At 51.7% G+C, this 27,504-nt stretch overlaps 2 protein-coding genes across 14 annotated transcripts in view; both read right to left on the bottom strand.

Moving 5' to 3' along the window:
- CHCHD6 (coiled-coil-helix-coiled-coil-helix domain containing 6) overlaps nucleotides 1-9,975 on the bottom strand; it is a 122,808-nt gene extending 112,833 nt beyond the window's left edge. For 3 of the 10 annotated variants that reach the window (XR_010614239.1, XR_010614240.1, XM_065687026.1), the window contains exons 1-4: nucleotides 9,839-9,975; nucleotides 9,179-9,317; nucleotides 7,308-7,377; nucleotides 6,366-6,498 (exon numbers count right to left, since the gene is read on the bottom strand). Coding sequence is in view for 7 of the 10 variants with exons in the window: in XM_065687026.1 (XP_065543098.1) it covers nucleotides 6,366-6,498; nucleotides 7,308-7,377; nucleotides 9,179-9,317; nucleotides 9,839-9,925 (429 nt within the window). In the remaining 3 variants the exon portion in view is untranslated. Of the gene's footprint in view, nucleotides 1-4,316; nucleotides 4,408-6,365; nucleotides 6,499-7,307; nucleotides 7,378-9,178; nucleotides 9,318-9,838 lie in introns of those variants that run through there. The other 7 variants (XR_010614241.1, XM_065687034.1, XM_065687028.1 and 4 more) reach the window with 6 other exon arrangements.
- Nucleotides 9,976-10,735: 760 nt separating this feature from the next.
- TPRA1 (transmembrane protein adipocyte associated 1) lies at nucleotides 10,736-27,501 on the bottom strand. Of its 4 annotated transcripts, none has more exons than XM_065686894.1 (11): nucleotides 27,257-27,501; nucleotides 22,792-22,988; nucleotides 22,532-22,664; nucleotides 20,139-20,225; nucleotides 18,606-18,678; nucleotides 18,067-18,146; nucleotides 16,855-16,965; nucleotides 16,396-16,456; nucleotides 15,292-15,394; nucleotides 14,603-14,683; nucleotides 10,736-13,498 (listed from the first exon to the last, which is right to left on the bottom strand). In XM_065686894.1, the coding sequence occupies exons 2-11, from the start codon at nucleotides 22,977-22,979 to the stop codon at nucleotides 13,264-13,266; spliced, it is 1,152 nt and encodes a 383-aa protein (XP_065542966.1). In that variant the 5' UTR covers nucleotides 22,980-22,988; nucleotides 27,257-27,501; the 3' UTR covers nucleotides 10,736-13,263. The 4 variants fall into 4 exon arrangements, with proteins under 4 accessions (XP_065542966.1, XP_065542963.1, XP_065542967.1 ...); XM_065686891.1 differs by having other exon boundaries at nucleotides 22,792-22,991; nucleotides 27,257-27,500; XM_065686895.1 differs by lacking the exon at nucleotides 27,257-27,501 and adding an exon at nucleotides 26,594-26,775 and having other exon boundaries at nucleotides 22,792-22,991.
- Nucleotides 27,502-27,504: the final 3 nt, after the last annotated feature.

Below are 27,504 nucleotides of genomic sequence, written 5' to 3'. Positions count from 1 at the left end.
CCTAAATTGCTTTAGTTAAATTTAGACCTCCCTGATGCTCCAGAGACAGGAAGTTATTGGCTTGCTGGAGGCAGAAGGATGTAGAACTTCACCACGCCAAGCTTAAGTTTAATGCCAACCTCTCCAAAGTCCACCATTTAGTACTGGCAGACCGCTTCCCATAGGGATCCCTTACATGCCTGATGGTTTCATGAAGAGAAGCAACTCCTTCACTGCAGAAAAGCACCCACTTCTATAGTAGAAGGTAACAACCAAAGAGGAGCACAACTAGAGGGGAAAGGAGGAATGTTCTGGTCAGAGACTACAGAGTAACTCTGAAGGCTGCACACATTAATAAAGGTGCTGGAGCAGTTCTGCTCTGGAGACAAGCTGAAGTTCAGCCTGGAGATACCCTAGAGCAGCTCCAGTGCCTAAAGGGGCTACAAGACACCTAGAGAGAAGCTTTGGACAAGTGCCTGTAGGGACAGGCCAAGGGGAATGGCTTGAACCTGCCCGAGGGGAGACTGAGCTGAGCTCTTAGGCAGAAGCTCTTCCCTGTGAGGGTGCTGAGGCGCTGGCACAGGGTGCCCAGAGAAGCTGTGGCTGCCCCATCCCTGGCAGTGCTCAAGGCCAGGTTGGACACAGGGGCTTGGAGCAAGCTGCTCCAGTGGAAGGGGTCCCTGCCCGTGGCAGGGGTTGGGGCTGGAGGAGCTTTAAGGTCCCTTCCAACCCAAACCAGGCTGGAATGCTATAACACATTTTCTTCAAAGGAAAGCCTAGACAAGTATCTCTTAGCTCAGAGAGCAAGAATGAGAGGGACAAAAGGAGCAAGGCCTGAAGCTGCTCAGCCTGGACATTTACATCTCCCTATCAATAACCTGCAACATTTTGTAATAAAGGCTTAAAACCAAAAAAAAAAAAACCCACATCTTTCCATTGGCATCCACACGTTTAAAAGCAGTTTTACTCAGTTAGTGAGGGCAATGAAAACCAACCGCACTGCAACTTCAACCAAAGAAAGGCACCCCCCTACTACCCTAGCTGGAGCATCCCAGCTGGTTCCATGCACTAAGGTGGGTGAGTGCTCCACACACAGCACGGGAATGCTCTGCTAATAGCAGGGACAGAGCTCAGCAGGAGGCACAACTGGTGGCACACACAGCCCCATGCAGGAGCTGGTGTCCTGCTAACTCAAGCACAGTTGTTTGCTAACTCACCTGCAAAGGTATCACTCCTGCAGTGAGCACCTGTAGACACTTGTTGCATGCACTGAAACATCAATGGGAATCAGACTGGGAGAAGAAGAACTGAGGGGGCTTTTCCCTCATCTCGCACTGTTATTTCAAAGAAGCTTCCATACTTCCTCATTGAAATCAATGTTTGCTGCTTCCCCCACAATCTTCAATCAAGAAATATTTACAGAAATGAGCAGAGTACTAAATACTAAACCCACAGTTTGTGCTGGCAACGTCTCCTCCCGGAGCCAACCTATCTCCTGCACAGGCTTGCAGCTTGGGAAAGAGGAGGGGGTTTAGGGAGCTACACAGCAAACAGGACCCACAAACCCAGCCCTGGTGTGAGCAATAGCCAAGCCACAACACAAAGCCCTCAGAGACAACACCTTCTATGGCACCAACTCAGATAAATAGAGCGGAAGAAGCGACAGGCTTGGAGAACAGAAGCCTGACCTCCAGAACAGTCTCACTCCACTGCCCCATGGTACTTACTGAACCCCAGGCAGCCACTGTAGCTTGTCACAACGATAGGAGATTACCCACAAACCAACCCCAGTCTCATCTAGAGATGCTCACCTGTGGTTGATCTGCCAGGATGAAGCTGATCCCCAGCTTAGCGCCAGGTAAATTAAAGCATTAGCAAAGCTAAACCATGTTTATCTCTAAAGCCATCTTCAGCACCAGCTCAGCTGCATCTACAGCTGATGCTGCTCAACAACAGTGGGCAATTCACAGGGAAAACTGAGGCAAGAATGACCTGAAGCTTCATCACTGACCAGAAAGCTAACAAAAACTGGCCATGAATGGGCCAACCGGATCATTCCTCTGCCCAACAGGGCCAGAAAGAGAGCCCTACTTCACCTGAGCACCAAAGTGCTCCCCCATTGCATCAACCTATAAATGGGCTTTTTACGTTGCTTTCAGCATTTTCACCTCCACACGCTGTGAAATGGAGCAGAAATACACCAGTTAAACCATCAACAGACCAATGCACACTAAACCAAGGATGGAGGTGTCCAAAGGATGCCACAACAGTTCAGAATCCCCCATTCGGAAGGTGACACCAATATCAAAGCCCACTGCCCTGATCGAAGGCATTCCCAGTCATGCTTCCTCCTTCAGCTCTCCTGAATGAACAATGAGTGAGAGGATCTGAGGAGCAAGAAAGAATCCAACAGCCTATGACCAATTACTATCAGCTACTGCAGCAACCAGAGAGAGACCCTAAATCCCTGTGAGTATTGCCTCCCATGTTATATTCCAGACCACACTCTTCCCGACAGCACAATGCTGGAGCAGAAAGCCGAGGATGCCATGCAGCATGGCAGTGAGCAGGGCATGGCCAGGAGCCCGGGGAACAGCAAGCATCCATCATTGATGGCTGAAGAAATACTTCCCAGCAACTTGGGAATTCTATGTCTGTATTCACACAGCAACCAGTGCCCATTGGCCTTGTCTGGAAAAGCTCATCGCAGGGCAAAGTTTGTCCTACGGCTGCCCCATGAATTCATCCCCTCAAAGTGAGAAGGAAGAGGAGGACTTTTGGTCAATAACTCTGACAAAGCCATTATCCTCGTGGTATTAAATGGGGAGATAAGAACTTGAGGGCTTTGCACAAATCATATTAGTTCAATTCTCAAATCCGGGTAATGCTTCTTTCCAAAGTATTAATTTCATTTATTCTATTTGCTCTCCCTCTGTCCTGATAACACCAGAGCACATGGCCCCTAAATGAGATCCTCCTATTTTCCAAGTTCTAATCCTCCCTTTCTAGGGTAGTAATGAGATGTCTTTGCTTAATCGCGTTTATTAACCAACCCCCCCCCCCAACCCAGCTCCAGCTTTTATCCAGCCCCATTCCACATTGATTTGTCTCCAAAGCCATCAGCTCCAAGAGGCCCGTGATGCATCTGCTGCACATGCTGCTCAGCCTGAGGAGATTACAAAGGCAGAAGGAGAAGAAAGAGCAGCTTTGCTTGCAAAGTTTCCTTTGTTGCGAAGAAGACAGGGGAAAAAAGAAAGCCGAAAGAGGTGAGAAATGGAGAGGTTTTGATTAATTGGAAATGAAAAAGGAAAGATTCCTGGTGCTGGGGAGAGGTGAGACCATTCACAACACAGGGAAGCAATTAAATAACCTGACCGCAGCAACTTGGGAAGTTCCTTGTGCTAGAACTAAGGCTTTCAAGAAAGCTGTATTAACTCTTGGCCATTTCACATGGGGCTCAAGGCATGCTCCAGGCATTAGTCAAACACCCCAGGCCCTGCTGGGAAGGACTGTCCACATAAGCCCTGTTGTGCTGCAAGCACCTAAGGCACTCAATTATTCAGAGTCCAGTCAGCACCATGAGCCTGCACAAACAAGCACTGCAGCTCTAATAGCAATTGGCGAGGGCTGCTCCGCAGCAGCTCAGCATCCACGTGAGTCAGTCCCCTCTGGCCAAGCGAAAGCCATAGGCAAAGCGAATGCTGCACTGTTTGTACTCACAGAGCAGGTTTGCTGCTTAAACTAAGACTTTAAGGAGTTTTACTCAAAACTTATCTAGAAGCCAAGTCCCTTGTTCAAAGGCAGGAAAATCCCAGGGAGATCAAGACAAAAATGTAGAACAGGACACAGCTACTTAACTCCAAATCCCTCTCTAACAAATGAGCCACTTCAAGAACAAACCAAACCAACCCAACACATAAACCACCAAAAACAACAACAGGTTTTAACCTGCACATTACTCCATAAAGGAGGAAGCATTTGGCCCCAGAAGCAGAGAGCAGGTTCCCTCCCAAAGGTTAGCCCTGGCCACACTCTCTTCAGGAATGCGCACTATATGACGAGACCGCGGGAGTGCTTCCGAGCAACACTGCCAATAGCAAAAGGCAGAGAATGGAACTCCTGATGAAATGCAGCACAATCAAAATGAAATAATGCCAAAATGCAGCCATCACACCCTGATTTACGGTCTGCGAATGGGGAGGTTAAAGGAGAACACTGCAGCACCACTGGAGACAACTGTACAGGACAAAGCTACAGATCACCAAGCTATTGAGCTGCTCAGGGCACAGCTCAAGATGTTACTGCAAATATCAAGTAAGGAAATTAATAAAGCAAACCTTTCTAATTGGCCTTGGCATGATTTTCAGTCCTCACTAGAGCAAGAGCTGCTAGAAGCAAGTTACTCAGTTCTTTCTTACATGGGAGTTACTCCATTTTTTAATGGCTTCCCCATTAAGCAGTGACCACCATCACCTGGGAATTGCTCCCTTTAAGTAGCTAATTTCCAATGCCATCTGCACCTGGACCAGCACTAGGTTCCTAGAGTTCCACTACTATCTCCTACCTGCAAGAGAAGAATGACACAGAAGAGAAGAAAGAGCAGCTCACACCATTATCTGCCCCAGATGCTAGGGCTAAAAAGCAGAGCAACCAAGAAACACATTCAAGCCTTATCCCAAATGAAGGTAGAAAACAATACTGGAGACAAAGGACAGATAAGATTTGAGTAGGATTGAGTCAATACAACAAGGTGACCATGCCCAAAAGGAAACCACAGCTGAGATAAAGCAGGTCTGATAGGGATCCCAATTATTTAAAAGGCTGACAGAAACAGCTCGTGCTTAGGAAAGCATCAGGGAGCCAACAGACAATGGCTTTGACCCCATCTCTGCAAGGACAGGCCAGACTATTCCATTTTTAAGGATCCTGGATTTACGACTGATCAAGAGGTAGTTTAAGAGCAATAAAATTTAACAGTTTCTCATTCTTGCATCGCGTCCTGGGTTAACACTCTATGGTCACTGTTTATCTCTCATGGGTTACACAAGGAGAAGCTGATCAGATCTTTGCACATCAAGTATGCAGTACCTGGGTATGTGACACTGCAGGGTTAAAAGCTAACTCAGGTAATAGAAGAGGCTTTGTATGTTAGCAGCCAGGTTCCAATTCCTTTTAGAGGACTTCACAAGCATTGCCTGACTCTGCTAGCCACAGCTCTCCAGGGTTACTCCACACCTCACTGCAGGAGGACAGAGCTCTACTACTAAGCCAAGCTATGTCTTTAAATGGGACAATAAATCCATCAGCTTCTCCCTCCCTCCTTTACCAAAGTCCATTAACTGCATTCCTAAAGAGAATATTCTCTTTCTAGTGGAAAGAGAGTTAATGCTGCCTCTGCTGACCCACATGTCCTATGCAGAGGACCGCAGTCACCTGCCTCAGACATCACTATCCCAAAGCTCAGCAACCCTCCACCTTCCCGTGGTCAGGATACAAGGTGCCAAGAGGAAAATTCCCACAGCGCAGCAGCCATGCCCAGGCTGTATCCAGAACAGGTTCAGAGGCTCCCAATCCAACCACACACAAACGTTATGAGGGTCCAAACCTGCAAACCAATGCATGGGGGGCAATTTCAGGACTGTAAACTCAGGACAATGTCCTGAGGTGGAAAATGCAGCCTCTTACCTCAAGCCTCCAAGCCCCTCTGCAGAACAGAAGCTGCAAGCGTAATACAGGTGGGAAATACATGTAGAGAAAACATCCTCAAAGGATTCTTCATTTAAATCAAGTGCATGCAACAGATCAGGAGGATGGAAGAACACGACAAAGACCATCATTACTGAAGTCTGTCCTCTCCCTAAGCCATGCTCTCAGTACGTACCAGGCACAGAGAATCAGCCCAGCTCTCTCAATGAAGCTTCAACGTTCCAGTCTAAATGGGGGACGTCTGATCTCCCTGCGGCAAGCAGAGTCCCACCTCAATGTCCCACCCCAACACCTCACACCACTGCAGGTCAGTGAAGTGGCAGCTCCAGCAAGACTCTGCCTTGTTTACAGGCAGACCACCACTGCCACAGTAATGTTAGGACTTCAAACAACAGAAAGTACTATTGTGAGCACATTAAGCACCATCGACAACGCAGCAGTCACTGCTCATGCCTTTCCCTGCAAGCTTGGCCTTAGCATCACTGCATGACAGGCTGCAAGCGTAGCCTGCCAGCTGCACTGTAAGCCACACGTGAAGCGATGAATGGAATGAGGAGGTGATGAGTGTTCCAGCACAAAGTTTCTAAGCTCATCACCCAAGTGACTCGTAACGAATCTGCTCAAGCGGAGATACTTTAGCCTGTCCTGCATGGAAACGTACAGGGGGTTTTGTTACTCACCATCTGGGCTACCCGCTGCCTCTCTTCACGAGCACTGGCCCTCTCCCGCTGAAGGGCAGCACTGGCTGCTTCCTTCTCTCTTTTGGCCAGCCGGAGCAGCTCCTCCTGGACCAGCGCCTGCTCTTGCTCGTACCTGTATAAGCACCAAAGCAAACAGAGAGAAGGTGATCAAGAGGCTTCTGGCAACAGGGTCATTGCTTAGCTTGTGTAATACAAGCCTTGGAAATCCCATATGCAAGCAAAAAGAGATCAATGGAGTGCTTCACTGCACCCACTGAGTGTCAGTGGTCACCCCATAGCCAGGCAGAACTTCCTTGCTGGAATCTGTGTCCCTTGCCCCCTGGGTGCACCTCTGAGAGCATTGTCTCTACTGTTTTAGGAAGTGGAAAACAACAATTGGGTCCCACTTCACCAAACTAAGCCAATGCAGCTCCCTCAGCCTCTCTTCTCCCATGCCTTGCCAAGGCCCTTAGACATCCAGTCTAGGAAAAGGAGGAGGAACAATCAGAGACATAAGATGGATCTGACTGGTTTAGGTGTAAACTGGATTAAATCAATTACCATGTTTGAGATTCCAAAACCCCTAAGGGAAGTATCACGTACAGACTCCTTCAGTTGTCCCAGAAAAGGCAGCTGTATTCAAGCTCATGCAGTACTGGCCTTGCAATGCGCATCACACACAAGTTTCCTGTAGTTACCGACGCGTTACACTGGTCCTCCCTGTTTCTCCAAACACCACCCAGTTGCCCCCAGCTCCCCTGACTGCTCTTTTTGGCTAAGGGATGGCTTCCCTAAAAAAACCTGTGTTCCACGGCCCTTAACTGAAAAAGGCTTCAAAGGAGATTCAGTGGCATTAACATGTACAGTCACCGTGCTTGGACTGAGGCAAAACAGAGAGCAAAAGGAGTTTAACTATTGTTCTTTTCAAGAACTTCACCTCACCTCCTGTGCAGTTCCTGCTTTGCAGCAGAAGCATCCTGACCAGAGTCACTTGCCACTGGCGGCTGGGTTCCTAGAAAGGACAGAAACCTGTGAGAGCTGTAGTACAAAACACAGCCCTTCATCACACCACAAACGGTCTGACGAGGATTTCAGACGTGAGGGTTATCCCATTGAGAGATAACACCTGGAAAAGTCTCTAGAAAACATCAGTTTGCATCATGAAACAAAGAGGCACTGACAGCACTGCGCTCACCAGGCACACTGAGCAAGACATGCTACAGAAGCTTCTAGGTAAGGAGCTTAACTCCCCAAACCCTGGTTTATACTGTAGCATAAGCATGGGCTCAGACCTACTTTCCATTTCCTTCCTCTAGCTCCAGTAAGTCTTCCCCTTGACCTCCTGTTTTCCTTGCGATTACAAGGGATCCCACAAGCGGAGATGAGGTTATTTGATGGAGTTCAGGCCACCCGTAAGACCCACTTTCAGGGCAGATGTAGGCTACCAGCAAACATAAAGCAAAAGCCTCGTTCCCCAACTTCAGGTTATTCGGGATGCCTTAAACAAACGCGCACCGATAACCTATCAACAAAGTGTATCCGAGAGCCAAGAGAAATCAGTTTTCCGACCTGTAAAGACAAGTTCAGAAACCAAGGTCCCCTCACCCGCTTGCCAAGCTGCGCTCCGACAGCCCATCCTTCCCTGGGAGCTTCTTTCCAAGAACAAAAAGCTGTATTGCCCCCACCCATCCACAGTGCACTCCTGGGCATGCAATGGAGAAGAGGCAGCTTGCCCAGGAGTGAAAGATTAAATACAGAAGTTCTGCCTTGCTTATTGCAGGGCCTGTAGCAACGGGACAAGGGGAATGGCTTTAACCTGACAGAGGAGAGACTGAGATGAGCTCTTAGGCAGAAGCCTAAGATACTAGAGCACCTGTAGTGCCTAAAGGGGCTACAAGACACCTGGAGAGAGGCTTTGGACAAGGGCCTGTAGGGACAGGCCAAGGGGAATGGCTTGAACCTGCCCGAGGGGAGACTGAGCTGAGCTCTTAGGCACAAGCTCTTCCCTGGGAGGGTGCTGAGGCGCTGGCACAGGGTGCCCAGAGAAGCTGTGGCTGCCCCATCCCTGGCAGTGCTCAAGGCCGGGTTGGACACAGGGGCTTGGAGCAAGCTGCTCCAGTGGAAGGGGTCCCTGCCCGTGGCAGGGGTTGGAGCTGGAGGAGCTTTAAGGCCCCTTTCCAACCCAAACCAGGCTGGGGTTCTGTGATTGTGTAAATCCTACAAACAGTCACAAGGTGACTGTCCCGGGTTCAGCAGTAGCAGTCATTTTTCTCCTTCTCAGTAGCCGGTGCAGCGCTGTGGTTTTGACTTTCAGCCTGGGAGCAGCGCTGACAACACCGATGGTTTCAGTCGCTGCTCAGTCATGTTTGGTCTGGCCAAGGACTTTGTGAGCCTCCTGCTCTGCCAGGGAGGAGGGGAAGCCAGGAGGAAGCAGAGCCAGGACACCTGACCCACACTGACCAAAGAGGGATTCCATACCGCAGCACGTCATGGCCAGTGTATAAACTGGGAGCAGTCACCCGGAAGGGCGAGATCACCGCTCGGTCGGGCTGGGTATCGGTTGGCGGGTGGCGAGCGGTTGTATTCTCTTCCCTTGTTATTTCCCTTCTCATTATTACTGGTGGCAGCAGCGGTTTGTGTTTTACCTTAGTTACTGCTCGCATCTCAGCCCGTGCGAGTTACATCCTTCCCATTCTCCTCCCTATCCCTCCAGGAGCCAGGGGAAGGAAGGGGGGGAATGAGCGAGCGGCTGCGTGGTTTCGGAGGGACAGACTGCGCTCAAACCACGACGGTGCCGCGGGGCCTGACGATACCTGCAGGAGGTTTGGGGCTCTCTTCCGCTGCTGGCGGTGGCGAGGGCTGCGCTGCGGCGCTGGGCGCACGGGGCGGTCTCTGCACGTCCCTTCTGCTCGGCGGGGCTTCCTTCATCCTGTTCACTACATCTTCAGAGAGCTGAAACGTACGGGCACGGGGGGCAGAACCAAGCAGGGCCGCTCAGTGCGCGTCTATCGCTTGCCATGCTCCTGCTTCGCCACTTGCCCCATTTCAACAGCACGGTCCCTCCAATCCACGGAAAGACGGGACAGGACAACCCATGGAAAGATGGGATGCTGACCTCCCATTTTACCCCTAGGCACACCCCTGAGCCCCACGGCCTCTGACGGCCCTGCACGGTCACACATCGCCGTGCTCACCCAGGCTCTCGGCGTCGTTACCAAGGGCACAGCCGTCCCCTTCTGGACGCCCTGAGCCGGGCAATGCCCTCAGCATCACGTACACGGGGCCACGAAGCCGGGAGCAGGGAAGGAGGGCTGCGAGCGGCTGGAAAGGGCGATAAGCGGCTGCTGAGGCCCTGCTCGAGCGCTCAGCCCCTTCCATCGCTCCCACTCACCGCCGCCTCCCCAGCCCCACTCTTCCTCCTTCCCGGTGCCCCCCTCAGCCCAGCTCCCGGCGCCCCCCGGGCCGCGGCTCACCCTGATGCCCTGCAGCACCCGCACTTGCTGCCGCTCGTCCAGCCCGAAGGACACCTTCCTGCTCTGGCTGCTCTCGCTGCCCCCCATCACCGGCACGGCTGCCCCCCCCCCTCCCTCCCCAACACCGCGCTGCCGTTGCGACCGGCGCCTCTCCGCTTGCGCACCTGCCAACAAACCCGAGCCCCATTGGCGGCCGGCGGCGGGGAGGCCAATAGCGCGGCGCGGTGCTGGCGGCGGGCCGCGGGGCAGGATGGGGGTTGTAGTCCGCCGGCGGCCGAGCGCAGGGCGCGGTGGGACGCGGCCATGGCGGGGCGCCGGGGGGGGGGGCATTGCCCAAGGGCCGAGGCGCAGCCCCCGCGGCCAGCAGGCCCGGGCCCGGAACAAGAAACCCGCAACCGTCAACTTCAGCCTCCACCTGACAGAGGAGACCCCATAGCAAAGAGAGGCCCTACAGCAAAGAGACCCTATAGAAAAGGGATACCCTATAGCAAAAAGAGACCCTGCAGCAGAGAGAGACCCTGCAGCAGAGAGAGACCCTGCAGCAGAGAGAGACCCTGCAGCAGAGAGAGACCCTGCAGCAGAGAGAGACCCTGCAGCAGAGAGAGACCCTGCAGCAGAGAGATCCTATAGAAAAGAGACCCTACAGCAACACCCCTGCTGCCAGACAAGCCCAAGAACAGCAACCAGGAGTCAAAGGCTTCACTGACAATTACTTAAACCATCCTCCAGTCATCCACTGCCCTACAATAGCCTTCCGAGAAGGAACGGATCCATCCCTGACCCAAGGACATCGTTACTCCATCATCAGCTGCCATATTTGGTCACACATGTAAAAACCAAACCTCCAAGTTCGCTTTTCTCCATAATCCGGAGCATGGGACAAAGAACGCATGGCCATTTATGCCAAACTTAATTTTATTTCTTTATTTTACAAACAAAAATATACATTTATTCTGTATTTTCTCTTTTAAACACCCCCCTCCACACACATAACACACTTCTGCTCAAGGACCATGCTGAAGATGGCCAAAAGCATTCTCTATAGGTATATACACAAACATACAAGGCGAAGGTCAGCCCAGGACCTAGTGCAGACGCTCCTCAGCAGCAGAACACGGGGCACCCCGGGGGTACCAGAGCCCTGCCTGCAGAGGACAGGATGGATGTGCTGCCCGCTCATCCGGGTGATGCCTCAGCACTGGTGAAGGGTGAACTTATAACCTGCTCCTCGCACCCCCATGGAGGGCAGGGCTGGCCCCCGAGGGTGCTGAGTCAGCAGAACCTCCTTGGGATGGAAACGCAGCCGCTCCTTCATTCCTCAACTGCTTTAAGACCTTCGCATCTCTCGGCTCTGGTGAAGGCTCCAGGGGAGCTGTGCAGGTTCCTAACAGCAGCTCGGGCTCAGCACTGAGCAGCAGCAGGAGGACACCCCAGGCACCGTGTCACCCATCCATGGCAAGGCAAAGCAAGCAAGCAGGGCTCAGGCCGATGCGCAGCAAGCAACAACAGGAGGAGCACAGCCACTTCTCTGACTTGGCCAGGGGCTTGTGCAGCCCTTCCATAGTCATTGCACAGAGGGGGAACGCGACAGGCTGCTGCCCTGCAGGAGACAATTCAGCTCGCACAAACTGAAGCCTTTTTAGCCTCAAAAGGAACTGAAAAAGAACGTAACGAAGGGGTGGTTGTTTTCAAGGTGCCAGTGCAGGGCAAAGTCCACAGGCAGGACGGAGGCTGTGCTGCTCATGAACAAAACCAGGTAAGCAAAGGGCCTGCATAGTTTTAGCAACCAGTATGGACTTTGTGTTCTTGCCCAACCTTTGCTTCCCTGTAGCAGGAGCACCAGGTAGCAAATGCTTTCCTCTGCCTGCTCACAACCCAAACGAACACCTCTGCACTGCAGCCTGCATGGTGATACCCAGAAACTGGTACCCGAGTGCTCTGCAGAACAGCAGTGAGTTGGGCAAGAGATGTACAGAGTCCCCAGACACTTCAAATCCTTCTTTCTACCATCTCTAATGGAAGAGTTGCTATTGCTTAGAGCAGATCTCCACCTTCCTGAGGGAGTCAGGTAGGAAAGCACCCCACAGCTAGAGGAGTACACTTCACCCCTGGAGAGCACAAACCAGCCCGATGCAGCTTCCAGCTGAAACAGTCCCTGGATAGGAACAGTCTCCTGAAACTGTGTGCCAGACAGCTCAGACAACAGCAGTCCCTTTTCCAGCATGGAAGAGGTGAGAAGAAGTCCCAGATAGTATTTAAATGAACCACACTCCACATGCACAGAACTATTTTCAACACTATCAAGCCATAAAGCCTATCAGACCAGCAGAAGTCTGGGGATCTGAACCGCAACACAAGGGATGGAGAAGCATCCATCTCCCACTTGCCTCCCAACTTAGAACAGCAGCCAGCTCCATTCTAGCACATCTATGGTGTCTGAGAGCTTGCAGTCACTCAACACTGACAGCTTGGACTCAGCATGGGCTCTGCTCTGCCTCAAGCACCTGAACACCTCCAGAGCCTTCATCTGCAGAGTCAGCCTCCTCCTTCACAGCACTCTCCAGGGCCCTGCCAGAGCCGTGAAGCAGGGCACAGATGGGAAATGCACTTTCCTCCCTGGTTTTAGTCTTGAAACTCAGCCTGCTTCGGTGGTGTTACTCACATCTTCCTGTGAGCTCAGCTGCGCACTGGTGCGGCCTCCATAGACCTGCTCACAGCTCATTCAGCTCAGCTACACAGCAGCACTGCCAGTCCTGCCTCTTTACTGCTCAGTCAATTCACACCATGCCGCAAGTCACCAGCCCCACAGGATGCTCCCAGGGCAAAGAACAGTTCACTCCTCTCCATACCTCTCCTTGCCACCCAGAACACTCCTTTTAACCCCTAGCAACTGCAGTTCGCGACTTCCATCAGCACTGGCTGAAAGCAGAGGTGAGCCCAGCTGACCAGGTTCCCTTCTCTTGCATCATGACCAGACCCAGGCAACCACGCTACTTGGAAGGGCCCAGGAAGACCACCTTCAGTTCCAACCACCAAACTCTTTCTACGTATGTACAACCCAGCAGTGAAATCAACACCCTCATCCCTAAACACTATTCCCCAGACAAGTGCTTTCAGTCGTTGAAAGGAAGAGGTGCCAGTCAGGCCTTGTCTTCTGAGTCACATTCACATCTGGAACATGGAGGATCAGGAAGGTTCAGTGTTTACAGGTTTATGAACAAAACTGTTCTACATTGTCCTCAAGTAGCAACAGTGAATGTTCTTCCCAGCAGGATTTGGGCTGCCAGCTGAGTTCCACAATAGGCTTTGGAAATCCTAAGGAAGAGAGGAAAGCCATGGCAGATAGCCAAGGACAGGTTTCCAATGGACATCCCAACGGCTGTGGTGTGAGGGGGTCAGGAAGGAGAGGGATGAGGCAGCTCTGCTCAGGCGTTGATGGCTTTCCAGCGGTCACTGTCTATGCTGTTGACGCTGCCCACGTGGTAGGGCAGAGAGGCCATGTCATCCATGTAGGCTGCCGTGTCGATCTGAGTGCTTGAATAGAAGCCAGAATCCAGCCCCTCCTTCTTGGCAACAGCGTAAGGGTGGGGAAGGTGCACGTCCACGTCCTCTGGTTCATCCACCTGACACTTGTAGGAGAAAAGGATCTTCGGTTCAGACCTGCAGTGATAAAAGATTTAAAACACTTGCTTAAGCAATGTAGTATCACAGCAATGTAGCATCACAAGGTAGTATCACAGCAATGTAGCATCACAAGGTAGTATCACAGCAATGTAGCATCACAAGGTAGTATCACAGCCACTTATCCTTAACTGACACTCAGCAGCACTAAGAAACTGAGTATTCGGACCCTAAAAGCCTCTTCACACTACCTTTCAGTCCTGAAATACACCTAGCAGTGTATTTCACTGAGCAGAGTAACTGCCACAAAGTGATGCTAAAGGTAACTTTGGATTAAGTCACTTAAGAGAACTAAAACCAGCAGAATCCCAACTCCATGTGGGAAAGGTGCTCTCATCTTTGGGAGTCCTGAATTACTGACACCAACAGAACAGGAGCTCTGTGGCCAACACATCTCAACTTCCATCTGTGTGCCCTGGGAAAACCAAAATACAAGACAGGGATATTGTGGATCTGCAGCTTCCATCTCTAACTCCAGACACTTTTCCCTTCTGGTTTCAAAAGGCAGCAGGGGCACATTCGGATACGATAGGAGTACTGCATATGTTAGTTATTGTAAAGCCTGCTGTGTCTTGCTCCTGGACAATAAAAGTTAAAGCTACACTAAATCACTTGGGTTTCCCTACCAAGCTGCAGTTCCTCCAGTGGCCACACAGCGGCAGCCCCGAGCCAGGAATCGCCCTCCCGAGGCCTTTAACTGAGGATCCTCGGGCTCGCTGCAAGAGGATTCCTCAATCAGAGCTACCGAACCCCCAGAGCCTTTCTACAAACCTAACCCAAAACCCACCCCGAAGAACATTCAGCCTTCCGGGACTCAATCTCTCACTATACATTTAGTTAACTTCAGTTTGTGCTAAACAGGATGCCGACACTGAAGAAGTATTTGAAAGGAATACATCAGCTCTATATTGCACGTAAAGGATAGAAGCAATCAGCCCTGGGTCACATAGGAAACACTTCAAGGCCAGAAATTCAAAACTGGCATTCCAGTCACTGCCTGAATTCCATGGATGGGGAGAGCTCGAGTGCAACACAACGAAATGACAATACATCCCCTCCGAACTCCTGGTCCTGGCTACTCACCCAAAGAAGCCCTTCAGGAATGCCACGTAGATGAGAGGTGCAAAGAAGCTGAAGTAAAGGAATGTGGTAGCATCAACACAGCTGTCAACAGCAAAAGGGAACATGAAAGAATTTAACACGCACGCACAATACAGCTGGGTAACGACAGTCACATCCCCGTTTCCTTACGGAGTATCCAAGGAGGAGACAAGGAAAGTCTTGTGCTCAACAACTTCGGATTGATGCAGGGTAACAGACACTGCCATAGGTGTGTGTCACTGCTTCTAGACACTTGGAGGGAACCATGCCAAGACCCAAGGTCTGGCCAAGAGCAGTTTCAGAGCTCCCATTTCTGACTCGGCAGTGACAGGGATCCCTGCAGAGCCACACTCCAGCTTGAACAAGGGGGTCCCCATGCTGTTTCTAGCAGTCAGGCCATTTCCCCCCCTTATTACCTGCAAAACACCAGCCAATGGCCAGGCATCAGTGGATTCAAACTATTACTTTCCCCACTTCAAGACCATGCAGCTCCATAGACCTCTCCACTGAGCTTCCTCACCACTTTGAGGTCTTTTGGCACAAAAAGAGAGTCAACAGTTTTACCCTTTCTTAGGGGCACAGCACAAGTTTGTTTTCCTGGGAGAGGCAGCATTGAAGGGCACTCACAACACGAGAAGCCAGGCTGCAGAGCTGCTCCCCAGCATACGTACCACAATCCTTCTATGATATCCACACAGAGGAGGGCACTGCCGAGGCCCTGCACCAGGTTCAGCAGTGCCAGGATTCCAGCATAGACATAAAAACTCTTCCGGGCTGTGGGGAAACATGGACACAGATGAAACTCAACCTCATAAGCACCCGCCCAGAGCAAATCTGTTTGATGGAGATGGCATACCCAGCAGAAGGGTCTAACTTATCTAAGAACCCCTGAGGAACTAAAAGTGCATCTTCCTGCCCCACGCTGGCAGGACTGATGGAGGTATAGTGGGCTAAACCATACCCTGCCCCGCATGAACACACACTGGCTGGGTTTTGGAAACACACGGTCATGGCAACACATGCAAAGATTCTGGAGTCAAGCACCCGGAACCAGTGTGAGCCACATAACTGAGTGTAAGAAAAGCCCAAAACACCAGAGCTGCACCACAAGCCGTGCCCTTCCAATGCACAGCACCCACAAAGCTGCTCAGGAGAGCTGGACAGGAGCACACCAGGCCCAGGACCTGCTGCTCGTGGCGTGTACCACATTCCCCTCCCTCGGGGTACCACACACAGATCCTGACACTACTTAAGAGAATAGCCCAATGCAAACATCTGAGTAACAGCTTCTCCCCCCACTCAAGGGCTGCAGATACACTGCAACAAAGAGAAACCAGAGAAGCTTCTTAATAAAGCAAATGCCCAGATGAAAATTGCTAAGCAGCTCCAATGAGCTTTTCTTTCCCTGGGGATGACCAACATGTACTCATTAACTTCACACACACAGTTCAAAGGAAGCTGTTATTAAGCAGCCATTTCTTCCCGGCTCTCTGCAGATAATGTATCTACATTACATCTGTATCATTAGCTGAGTAGTAAATCTTGTTTTCTTTATGTAATTGTTTAGCTACTGAAGTAGCAAAGTGATTGCTCTCCAAAGGGCACAACATACTATTTTTCCAGGGATAATTTATCAGTCCTTAGCCATGAATCTGTACCCCAAGACAGTGGTATATATCTACAGTGCAACCCCATACAGAAACCTCTTACTCCCAGCTATGCTTTATCCTGGCTCTGCCTCCACCTATCCTATGGAACACACCACAGTCACTTACAGGGCAAGGAAATCCGGTCTTTCAGAGGAGTCTTTGGAAGAATCACCACCAAGGAATAGACCTGTTGAGACAAAGAGTAACTGTTCCACTGCTGCTTGGCAGCTGAGTGCAGCAATCTGCAGGGACGGTGTGTGGTGTCACCTCAGGACAGAGGCACACACCCCTGATACTAAACCCAGTGCAGATACGAAAGCCCCAGACCTCACCCCCATCAGCACATAAAGGCTGGTCCTTCAGAAACAAGGAGTGAAGAACACTGCTTCCCTTGGAATTCACCTGCCACAGCGTATCCCACTCCCACCACACCTTTTCTGCTTCAGCTTCCCTGCCATGCGAGAAGCACCGATGCTGCACTGCATCCACAGCGTTAAGGCTGCCTTATACACAAGCCATCGTCCCTGCCCCATACAGAACATACAAGGAAGCTATCAAAGTGCTTAACTCATGCCCAGTACTTACTAGAAAGAAGAAGCAGGAGCTGGCAAGCCAGAAGTGTCTCCCTCCGTGGCCATAGATGTTGAAGTCCTCTGCTGAGAGGTGGGCATCAGGGTACAGGATTTCCAGGGTGCCCTAGGAGAGAAGTGGCACCAACATGATCCTGCTGCAGGCAGCACCCTCACTACAGCGGGTGCCTGGACAAGGGAGAAGCTCAGACAAGAGCTGTCCCTGCCCCCAAGACCCAGCTATTGCCCTGCTTAGAGCAAGTCAAGCTCACACTGGAAGAGAGGAAGAAACTGAAGACAAGAAGTGAGGGGAGGAAAAAAGCGGCAGGAACCTGCATCTGTACGATACCAACATCAATGACATTCCAGAACAGAGACCCAATGAAGGGATAAAGATGCAAGCAGCTGTCTGACACACACAGCGTTCCATTTCCATCTCTAAAGTAGATCCTTTCTGCTGAAACATCCAGAATCTAAAAGCCCACACATAAAAGTCTCATTCACTTCAATTGCTTAAAGAATGGTATGAACAGAAGCTACCACACAGACAGTGGAGAGGGAGAAGTGCTTGTAAAGACCCAGATATAGCTCCAACACCCGATATTTCTGAGGCTCCTCAGCTTCGTCATGTGGTAATGATCAGCTCAGTGCCTCCATAAGCAGGAGCCTGGTCACAGAACAAAGATCTGTGTGTTATCCTGGTGCTGCCCCAAGCACAGACACACAGGGCTGACCACTTCAACACCGAGGAGGAGAATAACCCCAGACACACACTGCATTGTCCAGAGATGGAGACGCAGCTGATGAACGGAGCTCACAAGCCAGCTGCCAGCCTGAAGGGCAGCAAGAGCTCTCAGCAATCAAATGTCAGAGACAAGAGGCTCATTGCACTGCCCTTGCCTAGCAAGCATCTCAGGTCTCTCCATCTCCTTATCCTGGCACTTGAGGCTGGAGTCAGAACTTGTGGCTCAGGTCTGAAAGCCTCTCACTCCCCTTTCAAGACTCACTAAATCCATCTAAACCTCATCTCAGTTCACCTTGGCCGAGCCATTCATGCCATAAGGGAGATAGAGCCTGGCGTTCGCTCTCTGGGATCCTCACACACTACCAAAGGATCCAGTCTTCCCACAAAACCTCATCATCAAAGTTGCCACTTTCCAGATAGGAGTCCTGCAGGCAACTGCCTAACCCCAAGCAAAGCCTAACTCTTCTGCTCCCATGTACCCACCTGGGTGACAGAATAAGCCAGGGACAGCACTGTAGTGATTGCCAGAACACGTTTCACACTGGACTTGCTCTCCAGGTGACCTGGAATTAAGCAATACAGGAGTGACTCAGGATGTGATCCCAGCCCTGGTCAAAAGCAGTCCTCTCCAAAAGCAAGAGGGGAAAACATTTGTATTTCCAGAGACCTTCAAGGGCAGGTTAAAGCTCACTTAACCACTTGGACCACCAAAGGGACCTCCTTAAATGAAATGGGGCTGAAGCAAGGACCAGACTGCTGATCTTTGCACAAGCCTTCTTCCCCTAAGCTGTCTCCATCACATGCATGCAGGACAAGCAAAGCACAAGCCCTGAAACCACACAAGCCATAGATCTGCAAATGCAACCAGGCTTTCAACCATTTATAACAAACTCATCAATGTGTCTTGTGTCTTTATCCTAGACCTCCTTCCCTTTATAGGATCAGCATCCCCCAAACTCACAGATGCAGACAGAAAGAAAACAGGAAACATTCAAAGCACTCAAAACCCTCCTGACACTTACCAAAGGCAAGACCTAGAATCACCACACTGAGTTCAATTGCTAGAAGGAAGAACCTTGTGATCTCCCACAGGATCTGAGGGGTAACAGAAACCAGATAAGCATGATTAGATGGAGCCGGGGTTGGAAGTGAATACAGCAAAACTGCACTCCCTGCTCTAGGGAATGGTAGGCTCTGAATGGAGCCAACAGCATGCCTGCCGAGAGAGGAAGCGGCCACGGTTTGCCACACTTGAGGATCTGTCACTTGTCATGCATGTGTTCTGGCTGCTCTGCTCCCAAGGAGCACAAACCCATGAGCACCTCAGATGGGTAACAGCGAACATGGCTGGTTCTTACAGCAGCAGACTCTGCAGTGATGCCTGAACAAACTCAGTATTCTGCACTCCTCCAAAGCTTCTGGTCCCCCCATTGAAGCACATTCAACTCTAAAGCCTTTCCCACTTCCAGCTTGTCCTTTCCATTCCCAGGTTTTATTTGGTAAGGTAAGAAACCAGCAGGTGAGGCAGCTTTCCAGGTAATCATGCAATAAATCACTGCCAAGCCTAGAACAAGAGCCCAGATTCCGGCTTATTAATACTTTGCCCATAGACACTGGAAGGCACCTCTTGAAGGCACACAATAGTTTAAGAGGTATTTAAGAAGTATTCTAATGTCAGTAAATGCACAGTGTGTGTATGAGAGAAAACCAACATAATAGACATGACAGAACATATGCTGACAGGAAAACCTGGCTGAGTCTGTGTCTTAGTGCACGACTCCCAGCACAGTGCACTCAGCAGCAGCACCGGAGCTGAAGGAAAGCACCTTCCCACCTCTCCTCCATTATTCAAGTCCTGCATCTCCATCCCCTCAACAGAGGTGAACAAAAATGCTGCGAACATCCAGGTGCTCACACCAAGCAGTGCATTACAGTGCTCTGCGAGGTAACAGGCAAGGGACAAGCAGAACCACCACAGTGATCCCTGAGAATAAAGCCAGCAGACCTGGACTCTGTGGCTCTTCTTCCCCTAACAGCTCAAGAGCTACAGAGCTCTCTGGTTTAGGTAATATTCTGCTATAAGTGAGTACAGAAGAATAGCATGTACAAGGCTATTTCCTGTTTGCTGAAGGTTCACCCTGTGCTCAGTGCTACAAGGACATTCAGATATCGGTTTCAAAAGGGAATTTGGGTTTATTTGCTTTCAATACAAAAGAATTCGATCTTTTCCATAGAGCCACTCAAACACTGGAGTAACAAAGGGCAGGTCTTGCCTGTCTGAATGTTCAGCTCGTGCAAAGCAGAGTCATTCCAGCCCTGCAACAGGAAAGTTTTGCTGCCATTATTTGTGTACCTATTTTAGGAAGCCCATTGTTTTACAGCCCTGGATGTTGTGATCATTTAGATACAGCTATCACAACAGGATTCCATGGTACACACAGCTGAGGACTGCAAAAACACACATCCCTCTTGCATGCACATAAAGGGAAGCTGTAACAGACTGCTGTGCTCAGAGCTGCCCTAAGCACAGCCTCTAAAATCAGTGCTGCACCTACCTTATCAGCAACTGTGGCAGCATCAGAGGCACTCACAGTCATGGAGACAACAGCACGGGCAATGCCAACTAAAGCCACCACAAATACCTGCACAGAGAGATACCAAAAGTGAGCACCCATCAAAAGGTACCTCTGCAGTAGTGAAATCTGCTGAAATCTGAAATCAGAAATCCCTTTGGAATCGTTTCCAGGCCAGCTTTCCAGTGTCCTAAGGCTTTCGTGTAGCAGATTAATTTGCCGAAGATGCCCCAGGCCTGTTAGATGGAGGAGCACCAGCTTGGAATTTAGGAAAGAACAGATCTCCTCAATGTCAGATTAAATAGCTCTGAGGTCTCATCCACTCCTTACAACAGCATCTTTACAGGCAAACAGCCTTCCCACCCTTCAGTCCATGAGCAGGGGAGGAGACGAACCAGACAAAACCCACATCCCTCCAAGTCAGGAGATCGAGTGCTTGGTGTGACTGAATAAACCAGTCTCATCAGATAACAGAAGCCACTCGACACCAAGTCCCACACTTCAGATCTGCGATAAAGCCCAAACCTGTGGTTCCCTCACTCACCACTGACAGTGCTCAGGAATGCAGAGTTAAACACCACGTGCAGCCACCAGCTTCAATGCATCTCACCCTGCTGCTCAGCGCAGACACCCAGCTCAGCTCAGGCACCATTTAAGCATGACAGCATGGGGCTCAGTCAGGCTAATTTACCAACCCCTGTGCTGGCACAGCCACAGGATGCAATTAAGAGCTCAGCTGGATGTATCTCCCCCCCGCTGTGCAGAAAGCAGGGTTTCCAGATCAAACTCCAAGTCATAAGCTAATTCTAATGATGAGGGCATGAGGCAGCTGAATCTATTAACGAATGAAGAGTCCAAGCTGATTCTAAGGTGGCTGGAGAATGGAAATGATTAACAAGTCACCTACAGTGAATATTTCTTCCTCAGAGGAAGAAGGATGCAAATAGCATGAAAGGAGAATACGTCACCACTCTCCTGGGGTGGAAAACTCTGGGGCAAAACACAGACAAAAAAGAAGGGTCCCTGCATATAATGGTGCTGTACAACAGCAACAGCTCGTGGGAGGGGAAAATACACCCTTTTGGCTTCCTCTCTTAAGTAGGTACTCTTCCCAATCCATTAACCTGGCTTTAATCACTGACTCCACAAGAAAGCATTCCTTTTAAGACAGGGCAAACAGTCGTCTGAAAGGAAATCCCCACAGAACACACTTCCACCTCGTTTCCCAGTAACATACTGCAGAAGGTCAAACTGAATAGAGGTGTTTTCCTCTCAGGCTGTGTGCTGGTGTTGGCTGGGACACGGGAGCTGGTACGGGGCAGTGGTTTGGGTTTGTGCTGAAAACAGTGTTGATCACACAGGGATGTTGTTGTTATTGCTGAGCCTTACACAGGGCCAAGGGCTTTTCTGCTCCTCACCCCACCAGTGAGGCTGGGGCTACACAAGCATTTGAGGGAGACACAGCCAGGAGAGCTGACCCCAACTGACCCAAGGGATATTCCAGACCATATGGCATCGTACTCAGCATGCAAAGCTGGAAGAAGGACAGGAGGAATGTTTGGAGTGATGGTGTTGGTCTTCCCAAGTCACCATTACACATGTTGGAGCCCTGCTCTCCTGGGGATGGCTGAACTCCTGCCTGTGATGGGAAGTGCTGAAGGAATTCCATGTTTTGCTTTACCTAGTAAACTGTCTTTATCTCAACCCACAAGTTTTCTCCCTTTTACCCTATCCCACCACGAAGGGTAAAAGTTCGTGGTGCTGGGGCCGAGCTGTCGGCTGGGGTTAAACCAGGACGGGCTGGTCCTTCACTTCCTGCTTCTTGCTCCCTTTTGAAACAGCGGCAGCATCGAGTCAGTTCACTGGTTACCTCCCACTGGTTTATTGCTATAATGTTGAACAGGGACGCTTCTTAAAGCACTAAAGAGCACAAGTGCATTATGCTACACACTGAGACAAACCAGGATCTCAAAGAGCATCTATGACAGAGCTTCTGAGCAGTGTTTTTAACAGCTTCACACTTGCTGTTCTCCAGTGTTTCACTTGTACTGCCTTAGTGCGAAACTGGTTTTGTGTCACTTGCTATGTAGTGCAAGGAGCAAGTGTAAGATACTAGATTCAACGACAAGAAAGCAACAAAAGAATAAACAGGGAAACCAAAAGTCACCACAGGAGAACAAAATCCACTCAAATCCAGCAGATATGGGCCCAGAATCTGTGTCTATTTGTGTAGCACACCTTCACCTTCAGCTAAAACAGGCTTTGCCTCTGCAGGAGCTGGCCTGGGCTCTCTCTCCACCAGTTCAGTGACACTGTCCATGGGTGCTGACAATACCCCCTCACTCCTCAGTTCTCAAGCACAGAGAGGTACTCACTAGGATGTAGAATGTAGTGAAGATGGGGCTGGAAGTGACCCGGATTTTGGCCCTGGCAGAGGGCAGCTTCCAGAGAAGGAACATAAAGAAAAGCACATTGGGCACCAGGAGCAGCAGATCCCAGTAGCGGACTCTGCAAAAGGTAAATAAAACAGGGTTTTTTCCTGCTCTGCAGCAGGCAGGAGGGAAGGCACCAGCCCCAGCCCAACAAACCCTGAGAACAAAAGCTCCTTCTTCTGGCCCCATTTCCTCCACCTCACCTGGACTTCCCGATGTCCTCATAGAGCAACAACAGGCACTTGTGCGGCACAGTGATGTTGGTGTCGTTGGTTGCCTGTGTTGTCGTTGGGGACAAGCTTGTCACATTATCCAGGGCTGTCACCAAGGCAGTCGAATGGTTGATGTTGTCAGACACGGAGAATCTCAGAGGCATCATGGACTGGAACATCCTGCCTTCCTTCTGGTCCAGGTCAAATAGAGCGCAAGGCAACCACAGCAGAGACAAAAAGGAACATTACATCAGTTGAGTCAGAGGTAGAAAACCCATCCCTGCCATTAGGCCCCCGCACAACTGCTTCCTGCTTGTTACAGCAGGTTATCATCATCACAGACACTCTTGCACAATGAAATGCCACCTGCCCTGACTCTGCACACAGCATTAGGGTGGACAGCACGAACACGCTATCCTGTATCACAGTAACAAACACCTGCAAACTAGCACCATACCATGTTGGAGTAAATTGTGTGACTTGGAGCTTTGGCATATTCATAGGAAAAAGAAATCAAGACTCAGCAGCAATATATGGCATCATCAGACGACAGCAACCCTGCTGCACCACAGCGTTCGTTATCTTTCTAGCTCCCAAGATCAGGAAGTTACAGCCTATAATTTGATTTCAGCTATTGCAAAGAAAAACATGAAGGCCGCTACCCAAAACCTCTTGCATATAGGTCCCTTCCAACCCAGACCAGGCTGTGATTCTCCAGCTTCTTTGCATCCACCAGTCTCAACTGCGCTGCCCTTCTCAGCACAGAGCAGCAGCCGCACTGGTGGTTCATGAACCCAGAAGCAGACACAGACCTATCTAATGGGCCAAACCCACAGGCACCGGGGAGCTCTGGTCAGAATCATAGAATCACAGAATAGTTCGGGTTGGAAAGGACCTCAAGATCATCCAGTTCCAACCCCCCCTGCCACGGGCAGGGACACCTCACACTAAACCACCCCACCCAAGGCTCTGTCCAACCTGGCCTTGAACACTGCCAGGGATGGAGCACTCACAGCCTCCCTGGGCAACCCATTCCAGTGCCTCACCACCCTCACAGGAAAGAATTTCCTCCTTAGGTCCAATCTAAACTTCCCCTGTTTCAGTTTGAACCCGTTACCCCTTGTCCTGTCACTACAGTCCCTGATGAAGAGTCCCTCCCCAGCATCCCTATAGGCCCCCTTCAGGTACTGGAAGGCTGCTCTGAGGTCTCCACGCAGCCTTCTCTTCTCCAGGCTGAACAGCCCCAGCTTCCTCAGCCTGTCTTCATACGGGAGGTGCTCCAGCCCCTGATCATCCTCGTGGCCTCCTCTGGACTTGTTCCAGCAGTTCCATGCCCTTTTTGTGTTGAGGACACCAGAACTGCACACAATGCTCCAGGTTCCTGGGCCTGCCCTACTTTAAACCTCTCCTGCCTCTCAGGATGCTGGCAGGACAGAAGTTCCCATGATGAAACCTCTCTGTACTGCCTTCCCTGAGAGAACAGCCATGTCTTTTCCACCACTTCTCCATCCCCCAGGCCCTGAACTGCTGCAGTATTAACTGTCCCTCCAGAAGTCAAAGGGAAGCTCTGCTCTGCCATCCATAAAACTCCATGTGCTCCATGCCCGTGCCAGCGGCAGTTTATCCTCTGTTGGTTCTACGGTAGCCTTGGAAGTGGACTATGGCACAGAGTACAGCAGATCAGGATTCACTGTACGCTCAGGGTCTGACCTGATTCTCCTTGCTAAGCTCCTGATCCAACGTATCACCTTGTGCAAATCCCCTCCTCGCCCTCAAGCAGCAACCTCACCGTTAAGGCACTTGGCTGGCTACAAGCTCAACACCAGCACAAGGTCCTGCCACCCCTCCTGGCATTCCCTAAAGAGGTGCTCACAGACACACAAACTCCATTAGCTGGCATGCTAAAGGGGCACATCGCCAGGGAGAGCACTCCGTGTGCCGCAGCTAATCCAGGATCTCTCAGAACAGCTCTCCCTGTCCGACTTCGGCCCTGGCAGGACCCGGCAGCCCCAGGGCCAGCACTCACAAGGTGTTTCCCTGCGAGGTCCTGGCTGAGGCACAGGTTGGAGAGGCTCAGCACAGCCCTGTGTCAGCTATGGATCCCCTTGCCCACAGGCTGTCAGCTATGGATCCCCTTCCTCTGCAGGGGCTGAGACTCTTCCTGGGTCCTCTGAGGGCCAAGGGATCAGCCCACCTCAACCAGCAAATGCTCCCTTGGCTCATCCATGCTGGCAGGCACTCACTGAGGTGGGATTCTTCTTTTGTGACTGCCATATGCTGTGCTGCACAAGTGATGTCACATTAAACACACAGACCTGGAAAGATCAACTCTGTGCCAAAAAATCCTAGCAGGCAACCTTGACATTCCAGACTTATCTCCACAAGCGTCCTCCCTTCCTTCCAGCTTCTCCCTTTGAATTGACACTGCTGAGAGTGACTTTCGCTTAGTAACTTCGAAAGACCTCACAGAGCATGGGCAGAATAACATCAGCAACTGCAAACCCTCACACCTCCTAACAACTCTTCCTGCACAAAGAATTCCATCTGCCTGCCAGACTGAAAAGAGCTTGAGGATAAAGCTGTGAGAATTACACGGGGATAACAACTTCCTTATAAAAGGAACAAACAGGCTCCACTCTTTTTGCCCTAGAAGCCACCACTATCGCGTTGCAGCGGGGAGCTGCTGATAAGGAGAGGAGTTGGCCCCATGGAACAGAGCTCCACTCACAAGGTTCCAAAGGGCAAAGCAGAATCAGGCTTACCTCAGCCAGGCTACTCGCTACAGCCGTGTGTTGGGGTCCTGCTCTTCCTCCCAAGACGGAGCAAACAGAACACCCAAGGGGATACAACAGGGCAGCAAAGCCATCAGCCAGACAGCGTGAAGCCCCCACTGCCCAACAGCAAGGATGTGAGGAACTGTCCCGTTCCTGCGGAAATCACCAGCAAAATTCCTCAGCCACAAGAGCAGGAATGGATGGGAAGGATCCGGGAAGGCTTCGTCACCCACAGCAGCGCCTCACTGCCCACAGCCCTGCCTGCTCCAAAATTAACCCAGTCAGCTGAGCATAGCCCAGGCATCACTCACCCACTGTGCCCTGCAGCCAGCCCAGCCCGCAGGGGTCAAACCACCGCAGCCACGTGAGGAAACCGCTGCCACAGTCCTGGTCTGTTTCCCAAAGAGGGCAGCTCAATTCACCATAAACCACAATCCCAGCCTGCTTTGGGTTGAAGGGACCTTAAAGCTCTTCCAATGCAACGGGCAGGGACCCCTTCCCCTGGAGCAGCTTGCTCCAAGCCCCTGTGTCCAACCTGGCCTTGAGCACTGCCAGGGATGGGGCAGCCACAGCTTCTCTGGGCACCCTGTGCCAGCGCCTCAGCACCCTCACAGGGAAGAGCTTCTGCCTAAGAGCTCAGCTCAGTCTCCCCTCGGGCAGGTTCAAGCCATTCCCCTTGGCCTGTCCCTACAGGCCCTTGTCCCAAGCCCCTCTCCAGGCTTCCTGCAGCCCCTTTAGGCACTGGAGCTGACCCTTTGCTGCGGTGGGTCCTATGGGGACACCGTTTCTTGATTCACTCCACTGTCACCGTACCGGAGCTCAGTGAAGCTCGGGGTTCACATCAATTTGTGCTCTCCAAGCCCGACCACATGAAGGGCAGTTAAACACTGCCAGGCTTCCATTCAAAACCGCAAGTTCTATTCCCTTCTGAAGACAGCACCAGCAACCCCTGCAAGCACAGATCATAGCAAGGGCAAGGCTGCTCCTTAAACCCAGACCGGACCCCCGCTTAAACACACCTGCTACTTCGGCGAGTTAAAACCCAGCCCAAGGCACGACAACTGCGCTCCACTTTACGCTCTTCCCTTTCAACCCTCACCGTCGGCCACACCAGCTGTGAGTGCTGAGGGCGGGATGCAAAGCACAAGGCGGGGGGGGGGGTCCAGACCTCCCCTTCGCCCAGCTTCACCCTCCCAGCCCATTCCGAGCTCTGACTGCAACGCTAAACCCAACCAAAGCCAAGCCCCCGGAGCGGGGGCCGCAACCCACCCCCATCGGTGGCCCCCAGACCACCGGACCGGAGCCCTCCCGGCTGGCAGAGCTCTGGCAGGAACGAGCGTCCCGACGGGAGGTGCTGGTTTGGGTTTGGGTTTGGTTCCCGGAGCCGCACAGCGCCAGCCTACGGCCACCGCACCCCCGCCCGCAAGGCCGCACCGCCGGGGCCGGGTTCAACGGACCGGAGAGCCGGGGGAAGCCCCGCTCGCCTCCTGCGCAGCACACAGCGGGGCCTGCGGGCGCTGCTGCCACAGGAGGGCTCCCGGCTGCCGGCCAACACCGCCCGGGGCCGGCTGAAGCGGCCGCACGGGGCAGAACCCAGCGGGCCGGCACCGAACCCGCTCCGCCTCACGGCGCCCGGGCCGCCCCCGGGACAGACCCCCCCGGCCCGCCCGCCCCGCTCGTACCGGCCACGGGCCCAGCGGCGCCGGCAGCTCCGTCCGGGGCCGCAGCGCAGCCACACCAGGCCTCGGCCCCGCCGCTCCCCGCAGCCAGGGAGCGTCGCTGAAGAGCGGCTGAAGCCCAGAGCCGCGCGGGCGGAGCGGAGCGGCTGCCCCCTTTCGGCCGGGTGCAGCAGCGCCTATTGAGAGACGATCCCTAAAGGAGGCGACGGTTGGGCCAATCCGAGGCCTGAGCGGGGGAACGCGCTGCTGAA

The sequence above is a fragment of the Lathamus discolor genome, chromosome 7 (assembly GCF_037157495.1).
Source record: "Lathamus discolor isolate bLatDis1 chromosome 7, bLatDis1.hap1, whole genome shotgun sequence".
NCBI classification, from domain to species: Eukaryota; Metazoa; Chordata; class Aves; order Psittaciformes; family Psittacidae; genus Lathamus; species Lathamus discolor.
This window is presented reverse-complemented; position numbering and strand designations above follow the sequence as displayed.